Source organism: Narcine bancroftii, chromosome 3 (genome assembly GCF_036971445.1).
Source record: "Narcine bancroftii isolate sNarBan1 chromosome 3, sNarBan1.hap1, whole genome shotgun sequence".
Classification (NCBI taxonomy): domain Eukaryota; kingdom Metazoa; phylum Chordata; class Chondrichthyes; order Torpediniformes; family Narcinidae; genus Narcine; species Narcine bancroftii.
The window spans coordinates 35,880,196-35,897,906 of NC_091471.1; the positions used below are offsets into that span (position 1 = coordinate 35,880,196).

The 17,711-nt window shown below is 40.9% G+C and overlaps 1 protein-coding gene across 1 annotated transcript in view; it reads left to right on the forward strand.

The window, feature by feature from the left end:
- ark2ca (arkadia (RNF111) C-terminal like ring finger ubiquitin ligase 2Ca) overlaps nucleotides 1-12,361 on the forward strand; it is a 37,257-nt gene extending 24,896 nt beyond the window's left edge. The window contains exons 6-8 of the mRNA XM_069922749.1: nucleotides 4,499-4,594; nucleotides 7,413-7,519; nucleotides 8,001-12,361. Of these exons, the coding sequence (XP_069778850.1) occupies nucleotides 4,499-4,594; nucleotides 7,413-7,519; nucleotides 8,001-8,121 (324 nt within the window). The 3' untranslated portion in view covers nucleotides 8,122-12,361. The remainder of the gene's footprint in view (nucleotides 1-4,498; nucleotides 4,595-7,412; nucleotides 7,520-8,000) is intronic.
- Nucleotides 12,362-17,711: the final 5,350 nt, after the last annotated feature.

Sequence of the window (17,711 nt, forward strand, 5' to 3'; positions counted from 1 at the left end):
CTTTCTGAATAAGTGTAGTCATGGTGCAACTTTGAGCCTTCAGTGTATACTTGCCACAAATGTAACAGAATCTCGCTGTTGCGAGATTGACAAGACCTTTCTGCTATATTGAATCTTTCTGAAGACAAAAATGCCATTGTTAAGTACACTCATTATGCTACTGCCTGAAGAAAAAGTGCATCAACATGCAATCGATACCAATGTAGTGCACAGCATCTGTATATGTGAGATGCTTTCATAGCCTGTCTTCATCTATCCATTTGCAAATGTTTGGAGATGTTTCTTAAGGATAGGATCTATGAGCATTTGGAGAAGTCCAGTCTACTCAAGGATAGTCAGCATGGCTTTGTTAAGGGAAGATCGTGCCTTATGAGCCTAATTGATTTTTTGAGAAGATAACAAAAGAAATTGATGAGGGTAGAGTGGTAGATGTGGATTTTAGTAAGGCATTTGACAAGGTTCCCCTTGAGAGACATTCAGAAAGTCATGAGGCAGGGGATCCATGGAACCTTGACTGTGTGGATAAAAAATTAGCTTGCAGGTAGAAAGCAGAGAGTAGTAGCGGAAGGAAAGTATTCTGCCTGGAGGTTGGTGAATAGTGGAGTGCCGCAGGGATCTGTTCTGGGACCCCAGCTCTTTGTGATTTTTAAAAATGACCTGGATGAAGAGCCAGAAGGATGGATCAGTAAGTTTGTGGATGACACGAAGGTTGGAGGAATTGTGGGTGGACCTGAAGATTGTTGAAGGTTACAAGAGGATATAGACAGGCTGCAGAGTTGGGCAGAAAAGTACCAGATGGAGTTCAATTCGGATAAGTGTGAGGTGATGCATTTCGGGAAGGACAAACCAGAAGGCTGAGTAGAGGGTTAATGGTTGGTTACTTAAGAATGTGGGTAAAAAGAGGGACCTTGGGGTTCAAATCCATGTATCCCTCAAGGTTTCTGCACTGCATCCCTCAAGGTTTCTGCACAGGTTGATAGGATAGTTAAGAAGGCCTATGGGATGCTGGGCTTCATTAAGGGGATTGAGTTCAAGAGTTAAAAGGTCATGTTGCAACTCTACAAATCTCTGATGAGACCACTCTTAGAGTATTGTGTTCCATTCTGGTCACCTCATTACCGGAAGGTTTTGGAAGCTATGGAGAGGGTACAGAGTAGATTTACCAGAATATTACTTGGATTAGAAAATAAGACATCAGGCAAGGTTAGTAGAGCTGGGACTTTTTTCTTTGGAGCATAGAAGGATGAGATGAGACTTAATAGAGGTTTACATGATTATGAGAGACATAGATAGGGTGGACAGCCAACGCCTGTTTCCCAGAGCAGAAATAGCGAACACCAGAGCACATATGTACAAAGTTAAGGGAGGGAAATTTAGGGGAGACATCAGGGGTGATTTTTTTTTTAAACACAGAGAGTTGTGGGTGCCTGGAATGTCATGCCAGGGATGGAGGTGAAGGATGAAACATTCGGGGCATTTAAGAGACTTGGACAGGTACATGGATGGAAGAAAAATAGAAGGTTATGGGTTAGGGAAGGTTTAGTTCTTTTTTTTAAAGGAATAAATGGGTCAGCACAACATCGAGGGCCTAAGGGCCTGTACTGTGTTGTAATGTTCTATCCTGACTAAGTATGACCAGGCCTTAGATAACATTGGTACAGCAGCTGCATTGAATGCATGCACAGGCATACTTGAACTTATCAAAACAACTTGCTTTCTGGGCAATATACTCGTAAACTTAAAATATGACAGGAAATCAGAAAAATATCTAAAAAAATTGTTCATGATAGGAAGATTTTAAGGTTATTTTTGTGATCAGCAGTCCAAAATGCATAAAATATACACAAAAGTGTTCAGGAAGCAAAATCTTCATTGTTCAGTATCATGTTCAGTACCTTCAACTGCACTCAAACAGCATGAAAGTAACCCCTTCAACCCACTGAATATCAATCACTCATTTGCACTAATCCCATTTTTATTCTCCCCATTTCCACACCAATTCCCTAGCACTCACCTACACACTAAAAGCAATTATCCATGTCTTTGGGTTGTGAGGAAAATAAAACCAGGACACCTGGAGGAAACCCTCATTGTTGCAGACAGAATCTCCATGCAGAGACCACCTGGGGACAGGATTGAGCCTGGTATGAGGCAGGGTCTCTGCCTATTGTAAAGACAGAAATGGACCTGTTGTTTTGTTCCTCACCTGGCTCCAGACCCATTTTCAGGCAGGTAGGCTTGAAGTAGAAGTCATAGCAATGGACAACATTGTGCAAACCCTCAGTTTAAAGCATGGCTCCGATTGTTAGTAATCACATTAAAACACCCAGTATGCGACAGCTATATGGATTGGTAAGTGAATTTTCCAGTTGCTTGAAATTGTGTGTTGTGTGATTGGTGAACAAATGGTAAGGCACACAAATTTTATATTACATATTTTTTACTTTATAAAATACTTTATATTTTTACCTATTTATTTTCCATGATTCTTTTCCCCTTTGCTTGAGGGTGCCAGTTGCTTGAATTTCAGAAAACAGGGATTTTACTGTATTAACTAGGTTGCAAGAGGGGCAGGACAGGCAGTTCAATGTTCCCAGGTTCCGTTTCAGATGTGATAGAGAGGAGTGGCTCCCCCTTTCATCCCTCCTCCTCATCAGGGAACATATTACAGCTGCGATTAGACAGGGCAGACCAGATGGCTCGTTTACTGAGGCTATACGGGTGGAGCTGAGGAATAACCACACTCATGGGGTTGGTGCCTCATCACCCAATTGACAATGAGAATTGGAGGAGCAAATCTCCAGGGAGATAGCAGACAGCTGCAGGAAACAGAAGATTATAATCGTGGGTGATTTTAACTTTCCATATATTGACTGGGATTCCCATACTGTAAAAGGGCAGGATGGCTTGGAGTTTGTCAAATGTGTTCATGAAAGTTTTCTAAATCAATATCTGAAGGTACCAACTAGAAAGAGTCCAATACTGGATCACCAGCAAGGGAACGAGGCAAGGCAGGTGTCAGAAGTAGTGTAAGGGAACACTTTGGGTGCAGAGATCATAATACCATTAAAGGTAATTATGGATCAGGTTAGGTCTGGTCCTTAGGTTGAAATTCTAATTTGGAGAAAGGCCAATTTTGAGGAAATGAGGATATATCTAGAAAGCATGGATTGGGCTAGGTTGTTTTCTGACAAGGATGTGTTTAGTAAGTGGGAGGTCTTCTCAAATTTTGATGACAGGAAAGATATCAATAAAATGTAAAGATTGCAGAGATTTACTTGAAGGTTGTCGGGACTTGAGGAATTGAGTTACAGGGAAAAAGTGTAGAAGAAGGGAGATTTTGTAGAAGTATACAAAATTATGATGGGTAAAGATAGAGTAACTGCAAGTAGGTTTTTTCCTCCGAGGTTAAGGTGAGATACAAAACAGAAGACATGGTGTAAAGGTGAAAGAGGAGATTTTGAAGGGGAACATTAAGGGGAATTTCTTCTGTTAAGAACCATAAGCAGACAAAAAACCAGATAGTGTTTAATTTTAAGACACTAATAACTAAATCTATCCCAAATACCTCAAAGATCATTCTTTCAAATTCATTGTTGAACTGTAGGCCTTTGAAATTTGATGCCCAGAATTAATTTTGAACTGATGGGGAGACTGGAGTTATGGCTGCTCCAGACTCACGAATTCTTCCATTCTCATGAGCTGTGGTCATAACACTCCTGGTCCTCTTGTAGGCGAGATTTGAGCTGAGTGGCCTTCACGAAGCTTTCAAGACCCTGGCCCCGATCTCTCTCTAAGGCACCTTCACTGCCTGTCACTCTCAAAATGAAGCCGTCTCTCCAAGTGGCCTTCACTGTTAGTCACAATCAAAATGAAGCACTTTGCTTCCCAAAAGACCCTCCTGGCACAGGTCAATCCAACAAAAAAGACCCATTCATTCACAGAGCAGGCTTTGCTTTGAATTCCACAAAAATGGCTGGCCACAAGAGTGGCTTCAAAAAGCTGTTTTCTCTTCAGCCGTCAGAATAGTTCTCCCTTTGCAAAATCACAGGTCCTTGCAAATGTAACGAATCTGGAACAGACTTTGACAAGCCTTCCCTCAGCTCTTCCAATGTATCGAATTATCACTGGGCTGTGACTTGTGTGAAATGTTAAATGTTAGCTGTGACCATTCAGTTCCTCCTGTCTATACTATCCTTTACAGTAATAATCCCATTTTACTAAAACGGGAGCTCATAATACTTCACACAGTGAGTGATGGGAGTATGGAATGAGATGCCATCTGAAGTGGTGAATGCGGGCTCAATTTTAATATTTATGAAAGATTTGGACAGGTACATGGATGGGAAGGTGGGAGGTGATGGAGGGATACGGACTGGGAGCAGGTCAGTGGGACTAGTCAGAATAATAGTTCAGCACAGACTAGAAGGGCTGAAAGGCCTGTTTTCTATGCTGTGATGTTATGTGGTTCTATCTTGTTATTCCTTGTCTGTTTCAGGAACTGATGCAATTGGAGGACAGACTTGCGACTGTGAGCCGGGGGACCATGCACAATATGGTAGAGAGGTGCACCTTGCCACACAAATACAAGAAGGTGGGACTGGCCGCTACTCCTGACCTTGCAATGCTTTCTGCCAAACAGAAGGTGGTGACAGCAGGTGTTGTGGACATTTCTTTGAGCTTCAAAGGAATAAGAACCTCATCACTGACATAGAGGTCTGTCATCGAAGAGTTTATCCAGCAGTGTTGGAAATAGACACAAGTTGTTTGGACAAAATTATCTCCAGTCAACGATACCCCACAGAGCTTTGTTGGGATTGGCTGAATCACATTGAAGCTCTATGGGGGCATCGTTGACTAGAGATGATTTTGAGATGGAGCACGGTTGACATGGATGCAAAGGCTCTCTGCAAACCTTGTTGTGAGGGCCTCTGTTCTGTGTGGTAGCAGGCCCAAGCAGTGTCTCAAAAAGGCTGCCTCACCCTGACAATAGGCAATCGTCAGATAAACGATGTAAAAGAAATATCCACCTCTGTTGGCTTAAATGGATTCTGAGTCTTTGTCTTTCTTTGGTTACATCATGTTTGAAAGAACTCTGAAGGAGGAAGAAACTTCCACTCGAAAATTAAACGAGAAAGCAATATGCTGTACATCCAAGCCTGGGTGAATCTGGTGATGCTTGTTCCTGAGGCCAGGGGAGGTTATTTTGATTAAGAGTGTTGGAATGTCTAGCAGGATTTTAACTAGTAATTTAGTTAAGTGGGATGTGACTAAGAGAGTGGGATTGCATAGAGTGCAACATATTGATCTCCATTTTGCTTGAGATGTCAGGATAATTTTCTGACATTCTTATGTTTCAATGAATAATAAATATACAGTAAAATCCATCGTATCTGGCACCTACGGGGATTGGTAGATGCTGGATAATTGAATTTTCTGGTTGCTTGAGATTATGTGTTGTGTGATTGGCAGACTGACAATGAGTTGCACTAAATTTAAACTTCCATATTTTTCATCTATGTATTTCTCAGGTTTTTTTTTCGGGGTACTTGAGGCAGCCATTTGCCTGAATTCCAGATAACAGGGGTTTTACCGTACATTGCACTTTTTGTCATTCAAAAAAAACGTTGAAGCTTTTTTTTTGCAAGTTTCTCTGGTAATATCAGTAAAAGACCCTTAAACTGTGGAAAATGCTAAAAATAAATGGGAGCTGAGATGGCATTTCTTGAGAGGAAATCTGAATGACCATTTCAGGTGGATCATTTTGAGCAAGGGCTGGCATTCTTGGACAAGATGTGGTAATAAATTAAATAATACTTCAAATGAAGATTACGCCAGGTTCTGGGAACTTAAAATAAACTTGGAAAGCCTGGAAGTATTCAGCAACATGTGCATAACTGCATAAGAGGTATGGTGAAACAGGAACGTCTGCAAACTCTGTGATTATAGTTAATACACAAAAGTACTGGAGAAACTCAAGGGTGGCATGGTTAGTGTAGCGGTTAGCACAACACTATTACAAGGCTAGCAACCTGAGTTCAAATCTGGCGCTGTCTGTAAGAAATTTGTATGCTCTCCCCATGTCTGCATAGGTTTCCTCAGGCACTCCAGTTTCCTCCCACCGTTTTAAAATGTACCAGACTTTAGGGTATTTGGGCAGTATGGGCTCATGGGCCGAAAGGGCCTGTTACCATGCTGTATATCTAAAGATTTTAAAAATAACTTTAAAAAATCACACAACAGCCATAAGAGACAAAAATATTTCATCAGGGTGCCTACCCTGAAGAGGTTCTCTCAGTCTTTTCAGAGGGAGTTTTGTGAGAGTCTAGCCATCTGCACTTCCTGCTGTTCTCCTAAGGGCTCAGGCCTGAACTGTAGATGATGTATCTTTACCTCCAATGGTGAATTTCTGTGTATTAACTGGGAACACAGTGGTTGAGTTATTGGATTTGTGTCTCGATCCTGGGCCATTGACACAGGGACCTGAGTGTGAACCCAATAGCAGCAATAAATAAATTAGTTTTGTTTTATGGTAACCTCATAAGCCAATGTCTTTCATGAAAGGAAACCTGCTCTCCTTTCCTCTCCATTCTTCACCTAACTTCAGATGCACAGCGATGTGGTTCATTTCTAACAGCTGTCAATATGATCTAATGACCTACTCCAATGACCACAAAGGATGTGCCATAAATGCTGGCCTTGCCAGAGATGCCTGCATTCTTTGGGAACCAATCATCAACCAACTGAGAAAATAGGTTAACGTTTGGATGGAAAGTTGCTGTACTTAATTGATAAAGTGTCAAATTAGGACCAGTTTCAAATGCCCCGGTCACCTGTTGCTTTTATTCACCACCCCAGACCTACTCTGAACATTTTAACCTACACTGTTCCATTGAAACTGAACAGTAGGTTTAGGACCAGCACCTGGACATTACAGACTTGCAGACTTTACAAATCAACAATTTCAAATAATTCCAGCTTCTACATTTCACGTTACAGAACCTACAGCTTGATTTTTACTGATAGTTTAACATTTTATTCCCCTTGTCTGAATTAGTTCTCCTGCTGACTACCTAATGCCGTTCCCTCAAGCTTTGTCATTGCAGGTTGTTGCTCAGCCTCTCTTGCCTTCCACCTCGCTACAAACCTTTCTTCTTAATCTCTTCGCCCTGCCTCCCTTCTCCAAAATTTAACATCCCAGCTCAATTTCAAGTCATCAATCCGAAACATTAACTTTGCTTTTCTCTCTCTCCAGAAGTTCCCTGACCTTTGTGGACTATCAGCAATAATTGGTTGGATTTGTCAGCATTTTGGTCTGGTTTTGCTCTTGAATCATTTCACTATAAGGGAGCTGTTCTATTTGCACTGTTAATGAACCTCTGACATTAGTACTTTTTTTTTGTTGTTCCTAGAGGATACAACAGGACCTCAAAGAAGATCAAAAGGATGAAGAGGACATTGACTTGGATGAGAAGTGTACGATTTGCCTCTGTGTCTTGGAGGAGGGAGAAGATGTTAGGTATGCGAGAGAGAAAGTGCTTTTGGTATTGGACTAGGCTGATTGTGGGATTTCTCCTCTTCTTCTTTCCCTTGGGATCCGGGATGTTCTAATTCCAGTAGAGTTTTGTGGGTTTTGAGGTGACACAGGTGGCAGCTAGAACTTATCTGTGGGTTGATAGATTTGTGGATACTCCTGCAGTCTGTGCTTGGCCTTTTCATGATTCCCCTACACACCATCGTGTTTTCTAAACAATGGGTGCCCAAGGGGAGAAGCTCTGAGGGGCATGGGTGGCACCAACTCCTATGAATAATCTGGAATTTACAGTTAACTAGGGTCTGGATATGAAAAGAACCCAAATAAGACACTGCCTTCAGCAGATGAAGGTGACCCAAGGGGCACGAGGTTCACTAATTGGAAATCATATTTGGAAAGTAGGTTGCACCACAAGTAAGATGACGATCACCAAGGAGCCCATTGATCATTTTGTGTCTCTGTTCAGGCGGCTCCCATGCATGCACCTTTTCCATCAAGTCTGTGTCGACCAATGGCTGGCCACCAGCAAGAAGTGTCCAATCTGCCGCGTGGACATCCAAGCACACTGTTCCCTGGTGGCTGAGTGAACAGAACAACAGGACACAATTCCACACAGCAAAGCAAGGAGTATGTGAGGTGGAACTCTTCCTTCTTGCCTCAAGGAATTTTTGTTGGAAACTGTATAACCTGAATCGAGCAGTGCCCCAATGCTAACGAGGATTTTAGTCACTTTGGAATAGAGAATAGCAACATAGACCACTGAATCACAGGAGCTGGTACTCCTAGAAGATAGTAGCATTTATCTTTCTTATTAGAATCTTTATTATGATAATTATTGGACATGAATATTTGTAGACCGAATTACTCAATTGGAATGGTTCATCTAAGGCAGTGGTTCTCAATTTTTTTCTTTCCGCTCACATACCACGTTAAGTAATCCCTAAGCCATCGGTGCTCTGTGATTAGTAAGGGGTTGCTTAAGGTGGTATGTGAGTGGGAAGGGAAGGTTGAGAATCACTGCTCTAGACCCAATTGCTACTGAAATATTTTGCTTGAGAAAAATTGTCATTGGCCTATTTCCTTTGGAGTTATGAAACTGTTCACACAACAAATGAGTCATTCAGGTATGATTAAACAATGGTTTTCAAACTTTTCTTTCCCACCCATATACCACCTTAAGCAATTCTTTACTAATCACAGAGCACCTATGGCATAGGGATTACTTAAGTGGCATGTGAGTGGAAAGAAAAAGATTGAGAACCACTGATCTAAGATCGGCCTCTTCAGTTTCCTTGCCAAGAATCAGGTCTTCCTATCCCATAGACAGCAGAAATAGAGTTTGCATTCACTCATAAGGTGCTTACAGGCAGTATACAACATTTAAATGTACCTAGCCTACAAATGGAAGAAATGCTTTTCTCCTAACAGAATAATGGATTCTGTGAATTGGTCTTTGATATAAATCAGTTAACTTTACTTCAGTTGTCACCTGTTTAAAAAGGTATGCTTATGTATGAGAACAAGCAGGAGAAAATAGAATTGGTTATTGCATGACTAGATCTGTTAAGTCCTGGAAATCTCAGCCTTCACATCAAGGACAGAAACTGGAGACAACAATATAATGGAGGATTTCTGGCATAATGGAGGACTTCTCCCTCTTACTCCAGTTTGTTTAATCTTTAGGGAGGAAGGTTCTTGGTAGAATAATCTCTCAGGAGATTGCATGGATTTATGATGAATTCCTGATACAGTAGAAGTCTGAAAATCTGAACTGCTCGGGAATTGGGTTGGCCTGTATTTTCATATTTTCCAAATTCAAATTTAAGGAGGAATAAAGAGGAGATGTATGGGTAAATTTTGATAGTTTATTCATGAGCATACTTCATTTGTCAAAACGTGTTGTTTTGAAGAAAAATAAAGTCAACAATTGACAAAAAACTTGGTTGCTTGTTGCCGCTGTGCATCTGTGGGGCTCGTGCATGCACGCAAGCTTACTAAAGCCCAATAAATTTAACAAGTTTGAGAGTTTTCAAACAGTCTGGATTCTCAGGTGGTCTGGATTTCTGGGCTTCTACTGTAATCAATATTGTTTTTAATGGATCAGTCAATAGGTTGAAATTGGTTTCAAATTTTGCTTGTGTGAAGTGCCTTGAATCTTTTCTCTATGTATATTAAGGGTGTTAAGGGCATGAGGTTACTGAATTTGTATGGTCTTTTCTTAGAATCAGTAATTCACATGTATTTCTTCCAATTTAATGTGCAGTATTTAGTGCTCACTGTGTGGTCTCCCTCACCACATCAGAGAAATCGGGGTGACCACCTTGCAGAATGACTCTCTCTGTTTCTCTTTCTTAGTTTGCCCTCAGCAGTGCCTTTTTCCTTCTCGTCTCTAATAGGGTATTGAAGGGTCTTGAACCCAAAATGTTAGTTCTGGTTCACTTGCAGCCTGACTTGCTGAATATTTCTGGCATTTCTTGTTGTTATTGCAGGAAATTTAATTAAAAAAAAATATACAGCATGGTAGAAGGTCCTTGCAGCCTATGAAAGCCGTGACACCCAATTAACCTACCAACCTCGTACCTCAGTTGTCTGTCATTTTATTTCTCTGTTCTCCCTATATTTGACTCCTTAAAGTGCAGCAAGTCTTCTGCTTACAACTTAGTGGCTGATCAGCTGTGATTAACAGCCATCACCAGCCTCTCAATCACTCACACAACCAGCATGTTTTACAGTCTCTCAATTAGCACCCCATCATATGCACCCTCTTTGTTCTCTCCATTCCGTTCTCCTTTCAGCAACAAGTCTGATTTCTGACTTCTGGTTCTGATCCAAGGCCATGGACCTAAAATATTGATGCTTAACCTGTTGAATATTTCCAGCAATCTCTTCTGATTTACATTTACATTGGTAGCATTTTTTAATTCCTTTTTGTGCTGTGGTTGATGCTCTTTTGACACATTTATAACTGTGGCACAGATCAGAAAATATACTGATCACGTAATATTTATGTTTAGGACTTAATAGGACCTGATCTCTGTGTTGCCAAATTTGTTCTTCCTGGATGTGGTGGTGGGGGGATGTCTGCGATTCTGTTAGTTAGAAAGAAAGTTATTGGCTATATCAGTGGTTTTCAACCTTTTTCTTTCCACTCGCATACCACTTTAAGTATTCCCTATGCCATCAGTTAGTAAGGGATTGCTTAAGGTGATCTGTGAGTGGGAAGGACCCATTTGTTACTGAAATATTTTTACTTCAGAAAATTTGTGATTGGCCAATTTCCTTTGGAGTTATGAAACTGTGCACTTAACAAATCAGTTATGGTTTTTTTAGACTGCAGGCATGTAATGGCGCAATCAATTAATTTTGCTGTTACATGGTCAGTCTAAAAAGGTAAGTGCAGGAATTTTTAGTCAATTTCTGCACCGCAATTTATCCTGCAGGACCTCTACTACTTTCTGGGGGAAGCCTGCAGTCTAAATCGCACTGTGAATCTCACCTCACGAATTCGACATCCAGCTGATGACTCCGGCCACGTTGCTCCACGTAAAAGCACCAGGACTAATGCGCACAGGAACTTAAGGGGTGCAGTGTAAATAGATGAATAATTATGTTAATTTATGTGAAATTTTTCACTGATTTTTCCAACATTGCTGCCTTAAAAACAATAATTAGGCACGATTAAAGCAGTGGTTTCCAAACCTTCTCTTTCCTCCCACATACCACCTTAAGCAGTCCCTTACTAATCACAGAGCACCTACGGCATAGGGAATACTTAAAGTGGTCTGTGAGTGGAAAGAAAATGGCTGAAAACCACTGGGCTACAGATTTATTAAATGACTTTCCAGAATTTGTGCTGGTCTATTTCAGGAGTCATCATTTTCCCTATTAACTGTGAATCATTGGAAATTCATCAAAAATCCAGCTGATTGCAAAGTTCTAATGCTGGTTCAAACTGGATCGGAAAGGACACATTGCTTAGTGAAACTAAGCATTGAGCTAATCGAAATTCCAATAATCGATTCAGTCGTCAGAATTAGTGGATGTTTGAAAACCATTGGTTTTAAAAGAAAATTCACCTTAAAATGAAGCATTTGTTGCACCTCACGAGCAGGCAAGAATGAGAATCTCCTCATACATCAATACAGGAATGGTGATGTTAAATGAGTAGAAGGCTGCGAATCTGGGGTTTGCCACATTTGTGTTTGAGATGAATGTTGGTAAGATATGCAGGAGTGAGCAGAATTTCACTGTAAAAAGAAATGAAGTGTTATTATTCTTGGTCCAATTATCTGTAGAATTGAAAGCCACAGGAACTATTGTTTTTGCAGTGGAAAGCTGCAGTATTTAAATATGACCTCATTCTCGCAGTTTGAAGGCCATTCCTGCTTGCCTTTATTTTTTCCAGTAGAAACAAGATGAAAAGCTTCTATTGAAAGAAGCTTCAAGTAGCTCCCAGGAAATCTAAGCTGTTACCCTGGTCAAGAGTGATCTGGTGGCCAAGAGGATGAACAAATTGCCTCTCTCTGCTATTGATTTACAGGAAGATGGGCATGAGCAGGAGAGATTGTTCAGGGTGAAAGGTGAATACTCTATCAGGTAAACTTTGGAGAATGAAGCGGGGGTCCTGGACCTGCTTGATGACTGATTAATTAACTGTAGTGAACTGCACATTAAAACATGCAGTGAATCAGAACAAATGCCTTACGGAATTAACAATAATAATTTATTACTAACGGCAGCTATTGTAGATGTGTATTTAACTTCAAACTTTTGTATAACTGATAAAAATTATTTATTTAGAGATATTAAAGTTATTTTAAAATGCTACCTTGTTTTCATATTAGTGTTTTAGTTTCCTTTAACACAAAGGCTTCCTCAGTACCGTTGAGAATGGTTTGTGCAAAATCAGCAAGCTTGGTGGAATATTGTGTGTGGGAATAGCAAGAAGATGTAAAGAAAGCTCCTGCTGATCTCTATCCGATGTTACAGTCAGGGTTGTGCGTGCAAGGGGCAGGGGGCTAATGCCCCTCAGTCACAATAATCATCCCATAAAATCTGCGTAGGAGGGGTCCGTAACACGAGACCATATCACATGTCCCTCCAATGGGTGGCAAAATTAGACTGCTTTCACAGCCTTGGTTTTGGTTACAAAACCTCAGAATGACCCTTAGCAAATCAGGCTGGCCTGGGGTTCTGATGAAGGGTCATTAACCTAAAGCATTCAACCTGTTTTTTCTGTCCATGGATTTTGGAACTGCGGAATGTGTCCAGCACTTTTTGTCATGATTTGCAGCATCTGCGGTTCCCTCATTGAATTATCCATCACAGGGAAAGGAGCAAATCAGCCCGTGATCCCTGTTCCCAATCCACTGGAGCAAAATGCTGGTAAGGTTTCTTTGAGTCAAATTACTTGCTTCTGTTGCATAGTGACCTCATATTGGAAGCTCCACTGGTTGAGCACAGGACAAGTTTGGATGCAGGCTCTGCTCATGTTTCAACAGCGTGCTCCCATGCTCACAAATATGCCGGGTAACACTGGACTATGAACAGTTTTCTTCCTGAACACCTTTGTACGTATTTTATGGATTTTAGGCAGCTGGTCACAAACAAAATCAACTTAAATTTTCTCATCACTTACCATTTTTTAGATTATAACCTATTTTTGTGATCTCCTGTCATATTTTAAGTATATTTCAAGCATATGAAGCCATGAAGTGCAACATGTCTTTGAAAATTCATTTTCTGCATTCGCACTTGGACTATTTCCCTGCTGACCTTGATGCAGTCAGTGATAAACATGGCAAAAGGTTTCACCAGGACATTGGGACCTTGGAAAAGTGGTATCAGGGCAACTGGAATCTATCAATGCTGGCCGATAATTGTTGGACACTAATACGAGGGGCATCAGATGCTGAGTACAAACCAATCGGTAGCAAAACATTTTTAGGTCAGTTGAACTAATGCAATGTGTCAGCATCATGATGCGATTAAACGTGTTAAATTCAATAAAAGTTAATGTAATGTTTCTCCATCTTCCTACTTGATAGGAGCAAATCTGAAATGATCTATGCATTCACCTTGAAGTCATCTATCATAATCCCCAATTTATTTTCAGGAAGCAAACCTTTTTTTTAAAAAAAAATTGTTGTCCAGTATAATTTGAAGGGCTCAGGTCCGAAACGTCGGTAATATATCTTTACCTCCTTTAGATGCCGTGAGACTGGCTGAGCTCTTCTAGCATCTCTTTTTAGTATAATCACAGCGTCTGCAGACTTATGTGATTCTACACGAGATTAGTGTAGTCTGAACATAGAATACATTCAAAAAACAGAACTGCCTCAATTCAGTGCTCTTCTTTGGCTTGGCTTCGTGGACGAATATTTATGGAGGGGTATGTCCACGTCTGCTGCAGGCTCATTGGTGACTGACAAGTCCGATGCGGGACAGGCAGGCACGGTTGCAGCGGTTGCAGGGGAAAATTGGTGGGTTGGGGTTGGGTGTTGGGTTTTTCCTCCTTTGTCTTTTGTCAGTGAGGTGGGCTCTGCGGTCTTCTTCAAAGGAGGTTGCAGCCCGCCGAACTGTGAGGCGCCAAGATGCACGGTGGGAGGCGAGATCAGCCCATTCATGGTGATTCTATAGATGGCTGATAGGTGAAAGGTATATAACTTGTCTTAGCGATGAGTATAAATGGGCTGATGTAAAATGTCAATCTTTGCTCAGGTGTGGGTGCCTTTACCTCATAGTTTAAGGGTCATGGGTTTCAATGCTGCTACAGAAATTTAATTTTAACGACACAGGGTGGTACCAGGCCCTTCTGGCCCATGAGCTGGTGCTGCCCGATTACACCCATGTGACCAATTAATCTGCTAACCCCGTATGTATTTGGAACTTGGGAGGAAACCCATGCGGTCACAGGAAGAATGTACAAACTCCATACAGACACCACCAGATTCGAAGCAGGGTTATCGCCATTGTGAGAGCATCGTGCCAACTGTGGCATAGAACCTCAGGTAACAATTTGGTACAAAAATGAAGTGGCACTATACTGACAGAGATGCAATATTTTGAATAGGACATTAAAAATCTAGCCCTCATCTCTATCAGGCGGATTTGCTGAGCAAGTTCTCTAGTGTCCTGGCCAAAGTTAAGCCCCGACCTTGGAGACCAAACCAACAAATGTCGGTCTCTAACCCAATGATATTTGTGAGAGAATATTATTCAAAATTGGCTGCTGCATTTCACACAAAATGTAAATAAAATTCTTTGGATTATATAGAGTTTATGAAAGGGAAAGCTTTTAACATTATTTACTTATTATTTTCTCAAATGAACCACAGATGCTACTCATCGTGTTGAGATTCTCTCTCAGTTTTATGCTCCAGATTCCAACATCTGCAGTCTCTTGTGGGTGTTTTTCTGGATATTTTACAAAAACTATGGATATTTGATGCCTAAAATGATTTTTTGGTTATTTGGCAGTCACAATACCGTCAACAAGAGCTTGGAATCTTGTTTAATTCTTTTCCCCTGCTTTGTACAAGGCAGCAAAAGAAAGCTGAAATTGAATTTGAATGCACACATATGGTAAATTAGGGTCAGTTAGAAAAAGATTAGTAGGCTGCATTCGCTCACCATGTGCTGTGTGTGTCAAGTAAATCCAATTAATCACCAGCAGGATACATGGTCAGTAATGCATTGATCAATGCTCACAAGAAAATCAGCAGGAGGTTTGCTTCGAGAGTGGTTTTGGAGATTACATAGCCAATTAAACAGAGTCCAAGGCAACTGTGGAAAAAAGGTTTACACACAGCACCACAAATACTATTGTGACTACTGTGATTTGGTCGATTTTTAAAACAAAAATCAACGTTAAAGGGTTTTAAAGTAATATTTACCAAGGTTTTGTGTTTTAGCTGATTTCTGGCAATGTCTTGAGTTAGTTAGTAGAGCTTTCACTTCTCATTAGTTTACCGTCTGGCAGTCTGATGTCCTACTGAGAGAATGCTTTAATGTTCTGCAAATTTCAAAACAAGGCCCCATTTCTTTGTTTCATTGGATTTGAAATACAAGCGTCTCTCCTCGCAACCTCTTCCACGTTGCCACCAAATCAAACCAGCTGACCCAAATGCCATCTTCGTTCATTGTAACACATTGCATTCAAAAGTAATTGATTTTGAGATTTTTGTGCAATGAAATCATTTGTTATATAGTTACCAAGTGCCTCCAAGATATTGCAGCTTAGAAGAATTTAGCAGAAATTATGGCAATTGAATCATCTAATTCTATAGCACAAACCTTCGCCCCAACTTGTCCATGCTGTCAAAGCTAGTCCCATTTGTCTGTGTTCAGTCGTTAACCCTCTAAATCTTTCCTCTGCATAGAATCAGTGGTGTAGGTTTACAAATGAAGATTTCTTGATTGAAATGAACTTTTCTTGTTCCATATTTCAATGTCTCAGCAATTTTGAATTTTAATCTGAGGCAGGGAGTGGGGAGTTTGGAGGGCGGTCGGAGCCTGGATCAGGAAACCAGAAAGAATATTCTTGTAATAACCTGCAGAATTTTAAATATCAGCGTGGATCCCTGCCAATGGTAGCCTGAGTTGCAGGCCTTGAAGACAAGGCGGCACTGTTAGCTTAGCGGTTAGCGCAATGCTGTTACAGCGCCGGCAACTGGGACGAGGGTTCAAATTCCACGCTGTCTCAAAGGAGTTTGTACGTTCTCCGTGTGTCTGCGTGAGTTTTCTCTGGGTGCTCTGGTTTCCACCCACCGGTCAAAAACATAGTTGGGGTGTAAGTCAATTGAGTGTATTTAATCAGCACTGGCTTGTGGGCTGAAAGGGTCTGTTACCGAGCTGTATTTTTAAAAAAATGTTTAAAAAATATCAAGAATCGTGATTCATGGGATCAGAAAAGATAAAAAGGACCAACATGTTGTTTTGGGTGTGGGTGTGGTGGTTCACTGGGTGTCCAGCTTATGGGGAGGGGGTGTGTTCTGAATATGGACAGCAGGTACAGTTATGGATAGGGGAATTCCATCAGTAACAAACATTTGTTTGTTACAAAAGAGCTACACTGATGGGAGGGAGATGAAAAATAAAACAGCAAATTTCATTTCTGTCTTTCCAAAAGAGGAAAGAAATTATAGGATTATAACATAAAATCGGTGAAATAAGAAATCAGCTAAAAGACATTTTAAAAATCAACTCAAGATTTATTTATTCTGGAATATCAAAGACATGTGTTTATCTTGCTATCAGGCACAATATAAATGAGACTAGATGGCCAGAAGGTTGCGAATGCTGCTGTGGTGGAACCAGGCTGGTGACAGACTTCCTCTTTAACTGAGGATTATTGAAGTCTCTCCAGATACATCGAGGGTCCCTATCTATCCCTCATTTCCAACCTCTCCTTCCTTGTGGCTCCTCCTAGTTTTCAATCCTGGGGCACCCAGCCTCAAAGGACACAGTGACCTTAATGGGTAACCTTCGAAGTGGACTGACTTCATCACCTCCTTGGTTTCAATATTGCAATGAATGGGGGAGAGTGAAGTGGGTCGAAATACACCAAAACCTTCAATTACTGTTCCAACACTGGCAGCAGATCCTACCTATTTACTTCATTTTACTGTGATCCACCAGGAAATAGACTTTACCTGAGCCACATGGATTAAAATCTGCTGCTCCTGGTTAATGGTAATGTCCTTTTAACACTCTGAACACTTGACAAAATGAATCACAGCTTTGCCTTCCTCATTATGTCTTGCTGCTTCTCAAACTTATGTCAATCCTTCATTTGTGAACTTTGACGTCTGATTTCTCATCCAACCTATCAAATTGGTTGGGAGCTCGTGTTGAAACTCTTTGATAAGAAAACATCCTTTACTCACTGCTATGTCATCGGCTTTTTATTGGATTCTGAGATTTTATGACTTAACAACAAGAATTGTTTGGCTTGACTGCCTTTCTCATTGAGAATTGCCACACAAAGCAGCAATTGGCAAAAATGACAATGAACTAATAAACATGCAACAGATAAGTTATAGAAAGGGCTGGGATATTCTTTCTCTTTGTAGTTTCCCTGGGGGGTTCACAAATTGGGGCTGTGTTTCCTCCCCGTGTATCGGGCCTCTGCAGCTCCTCACACACTGGGCTCTAAATTGGCCGGTCGAACAGCGAC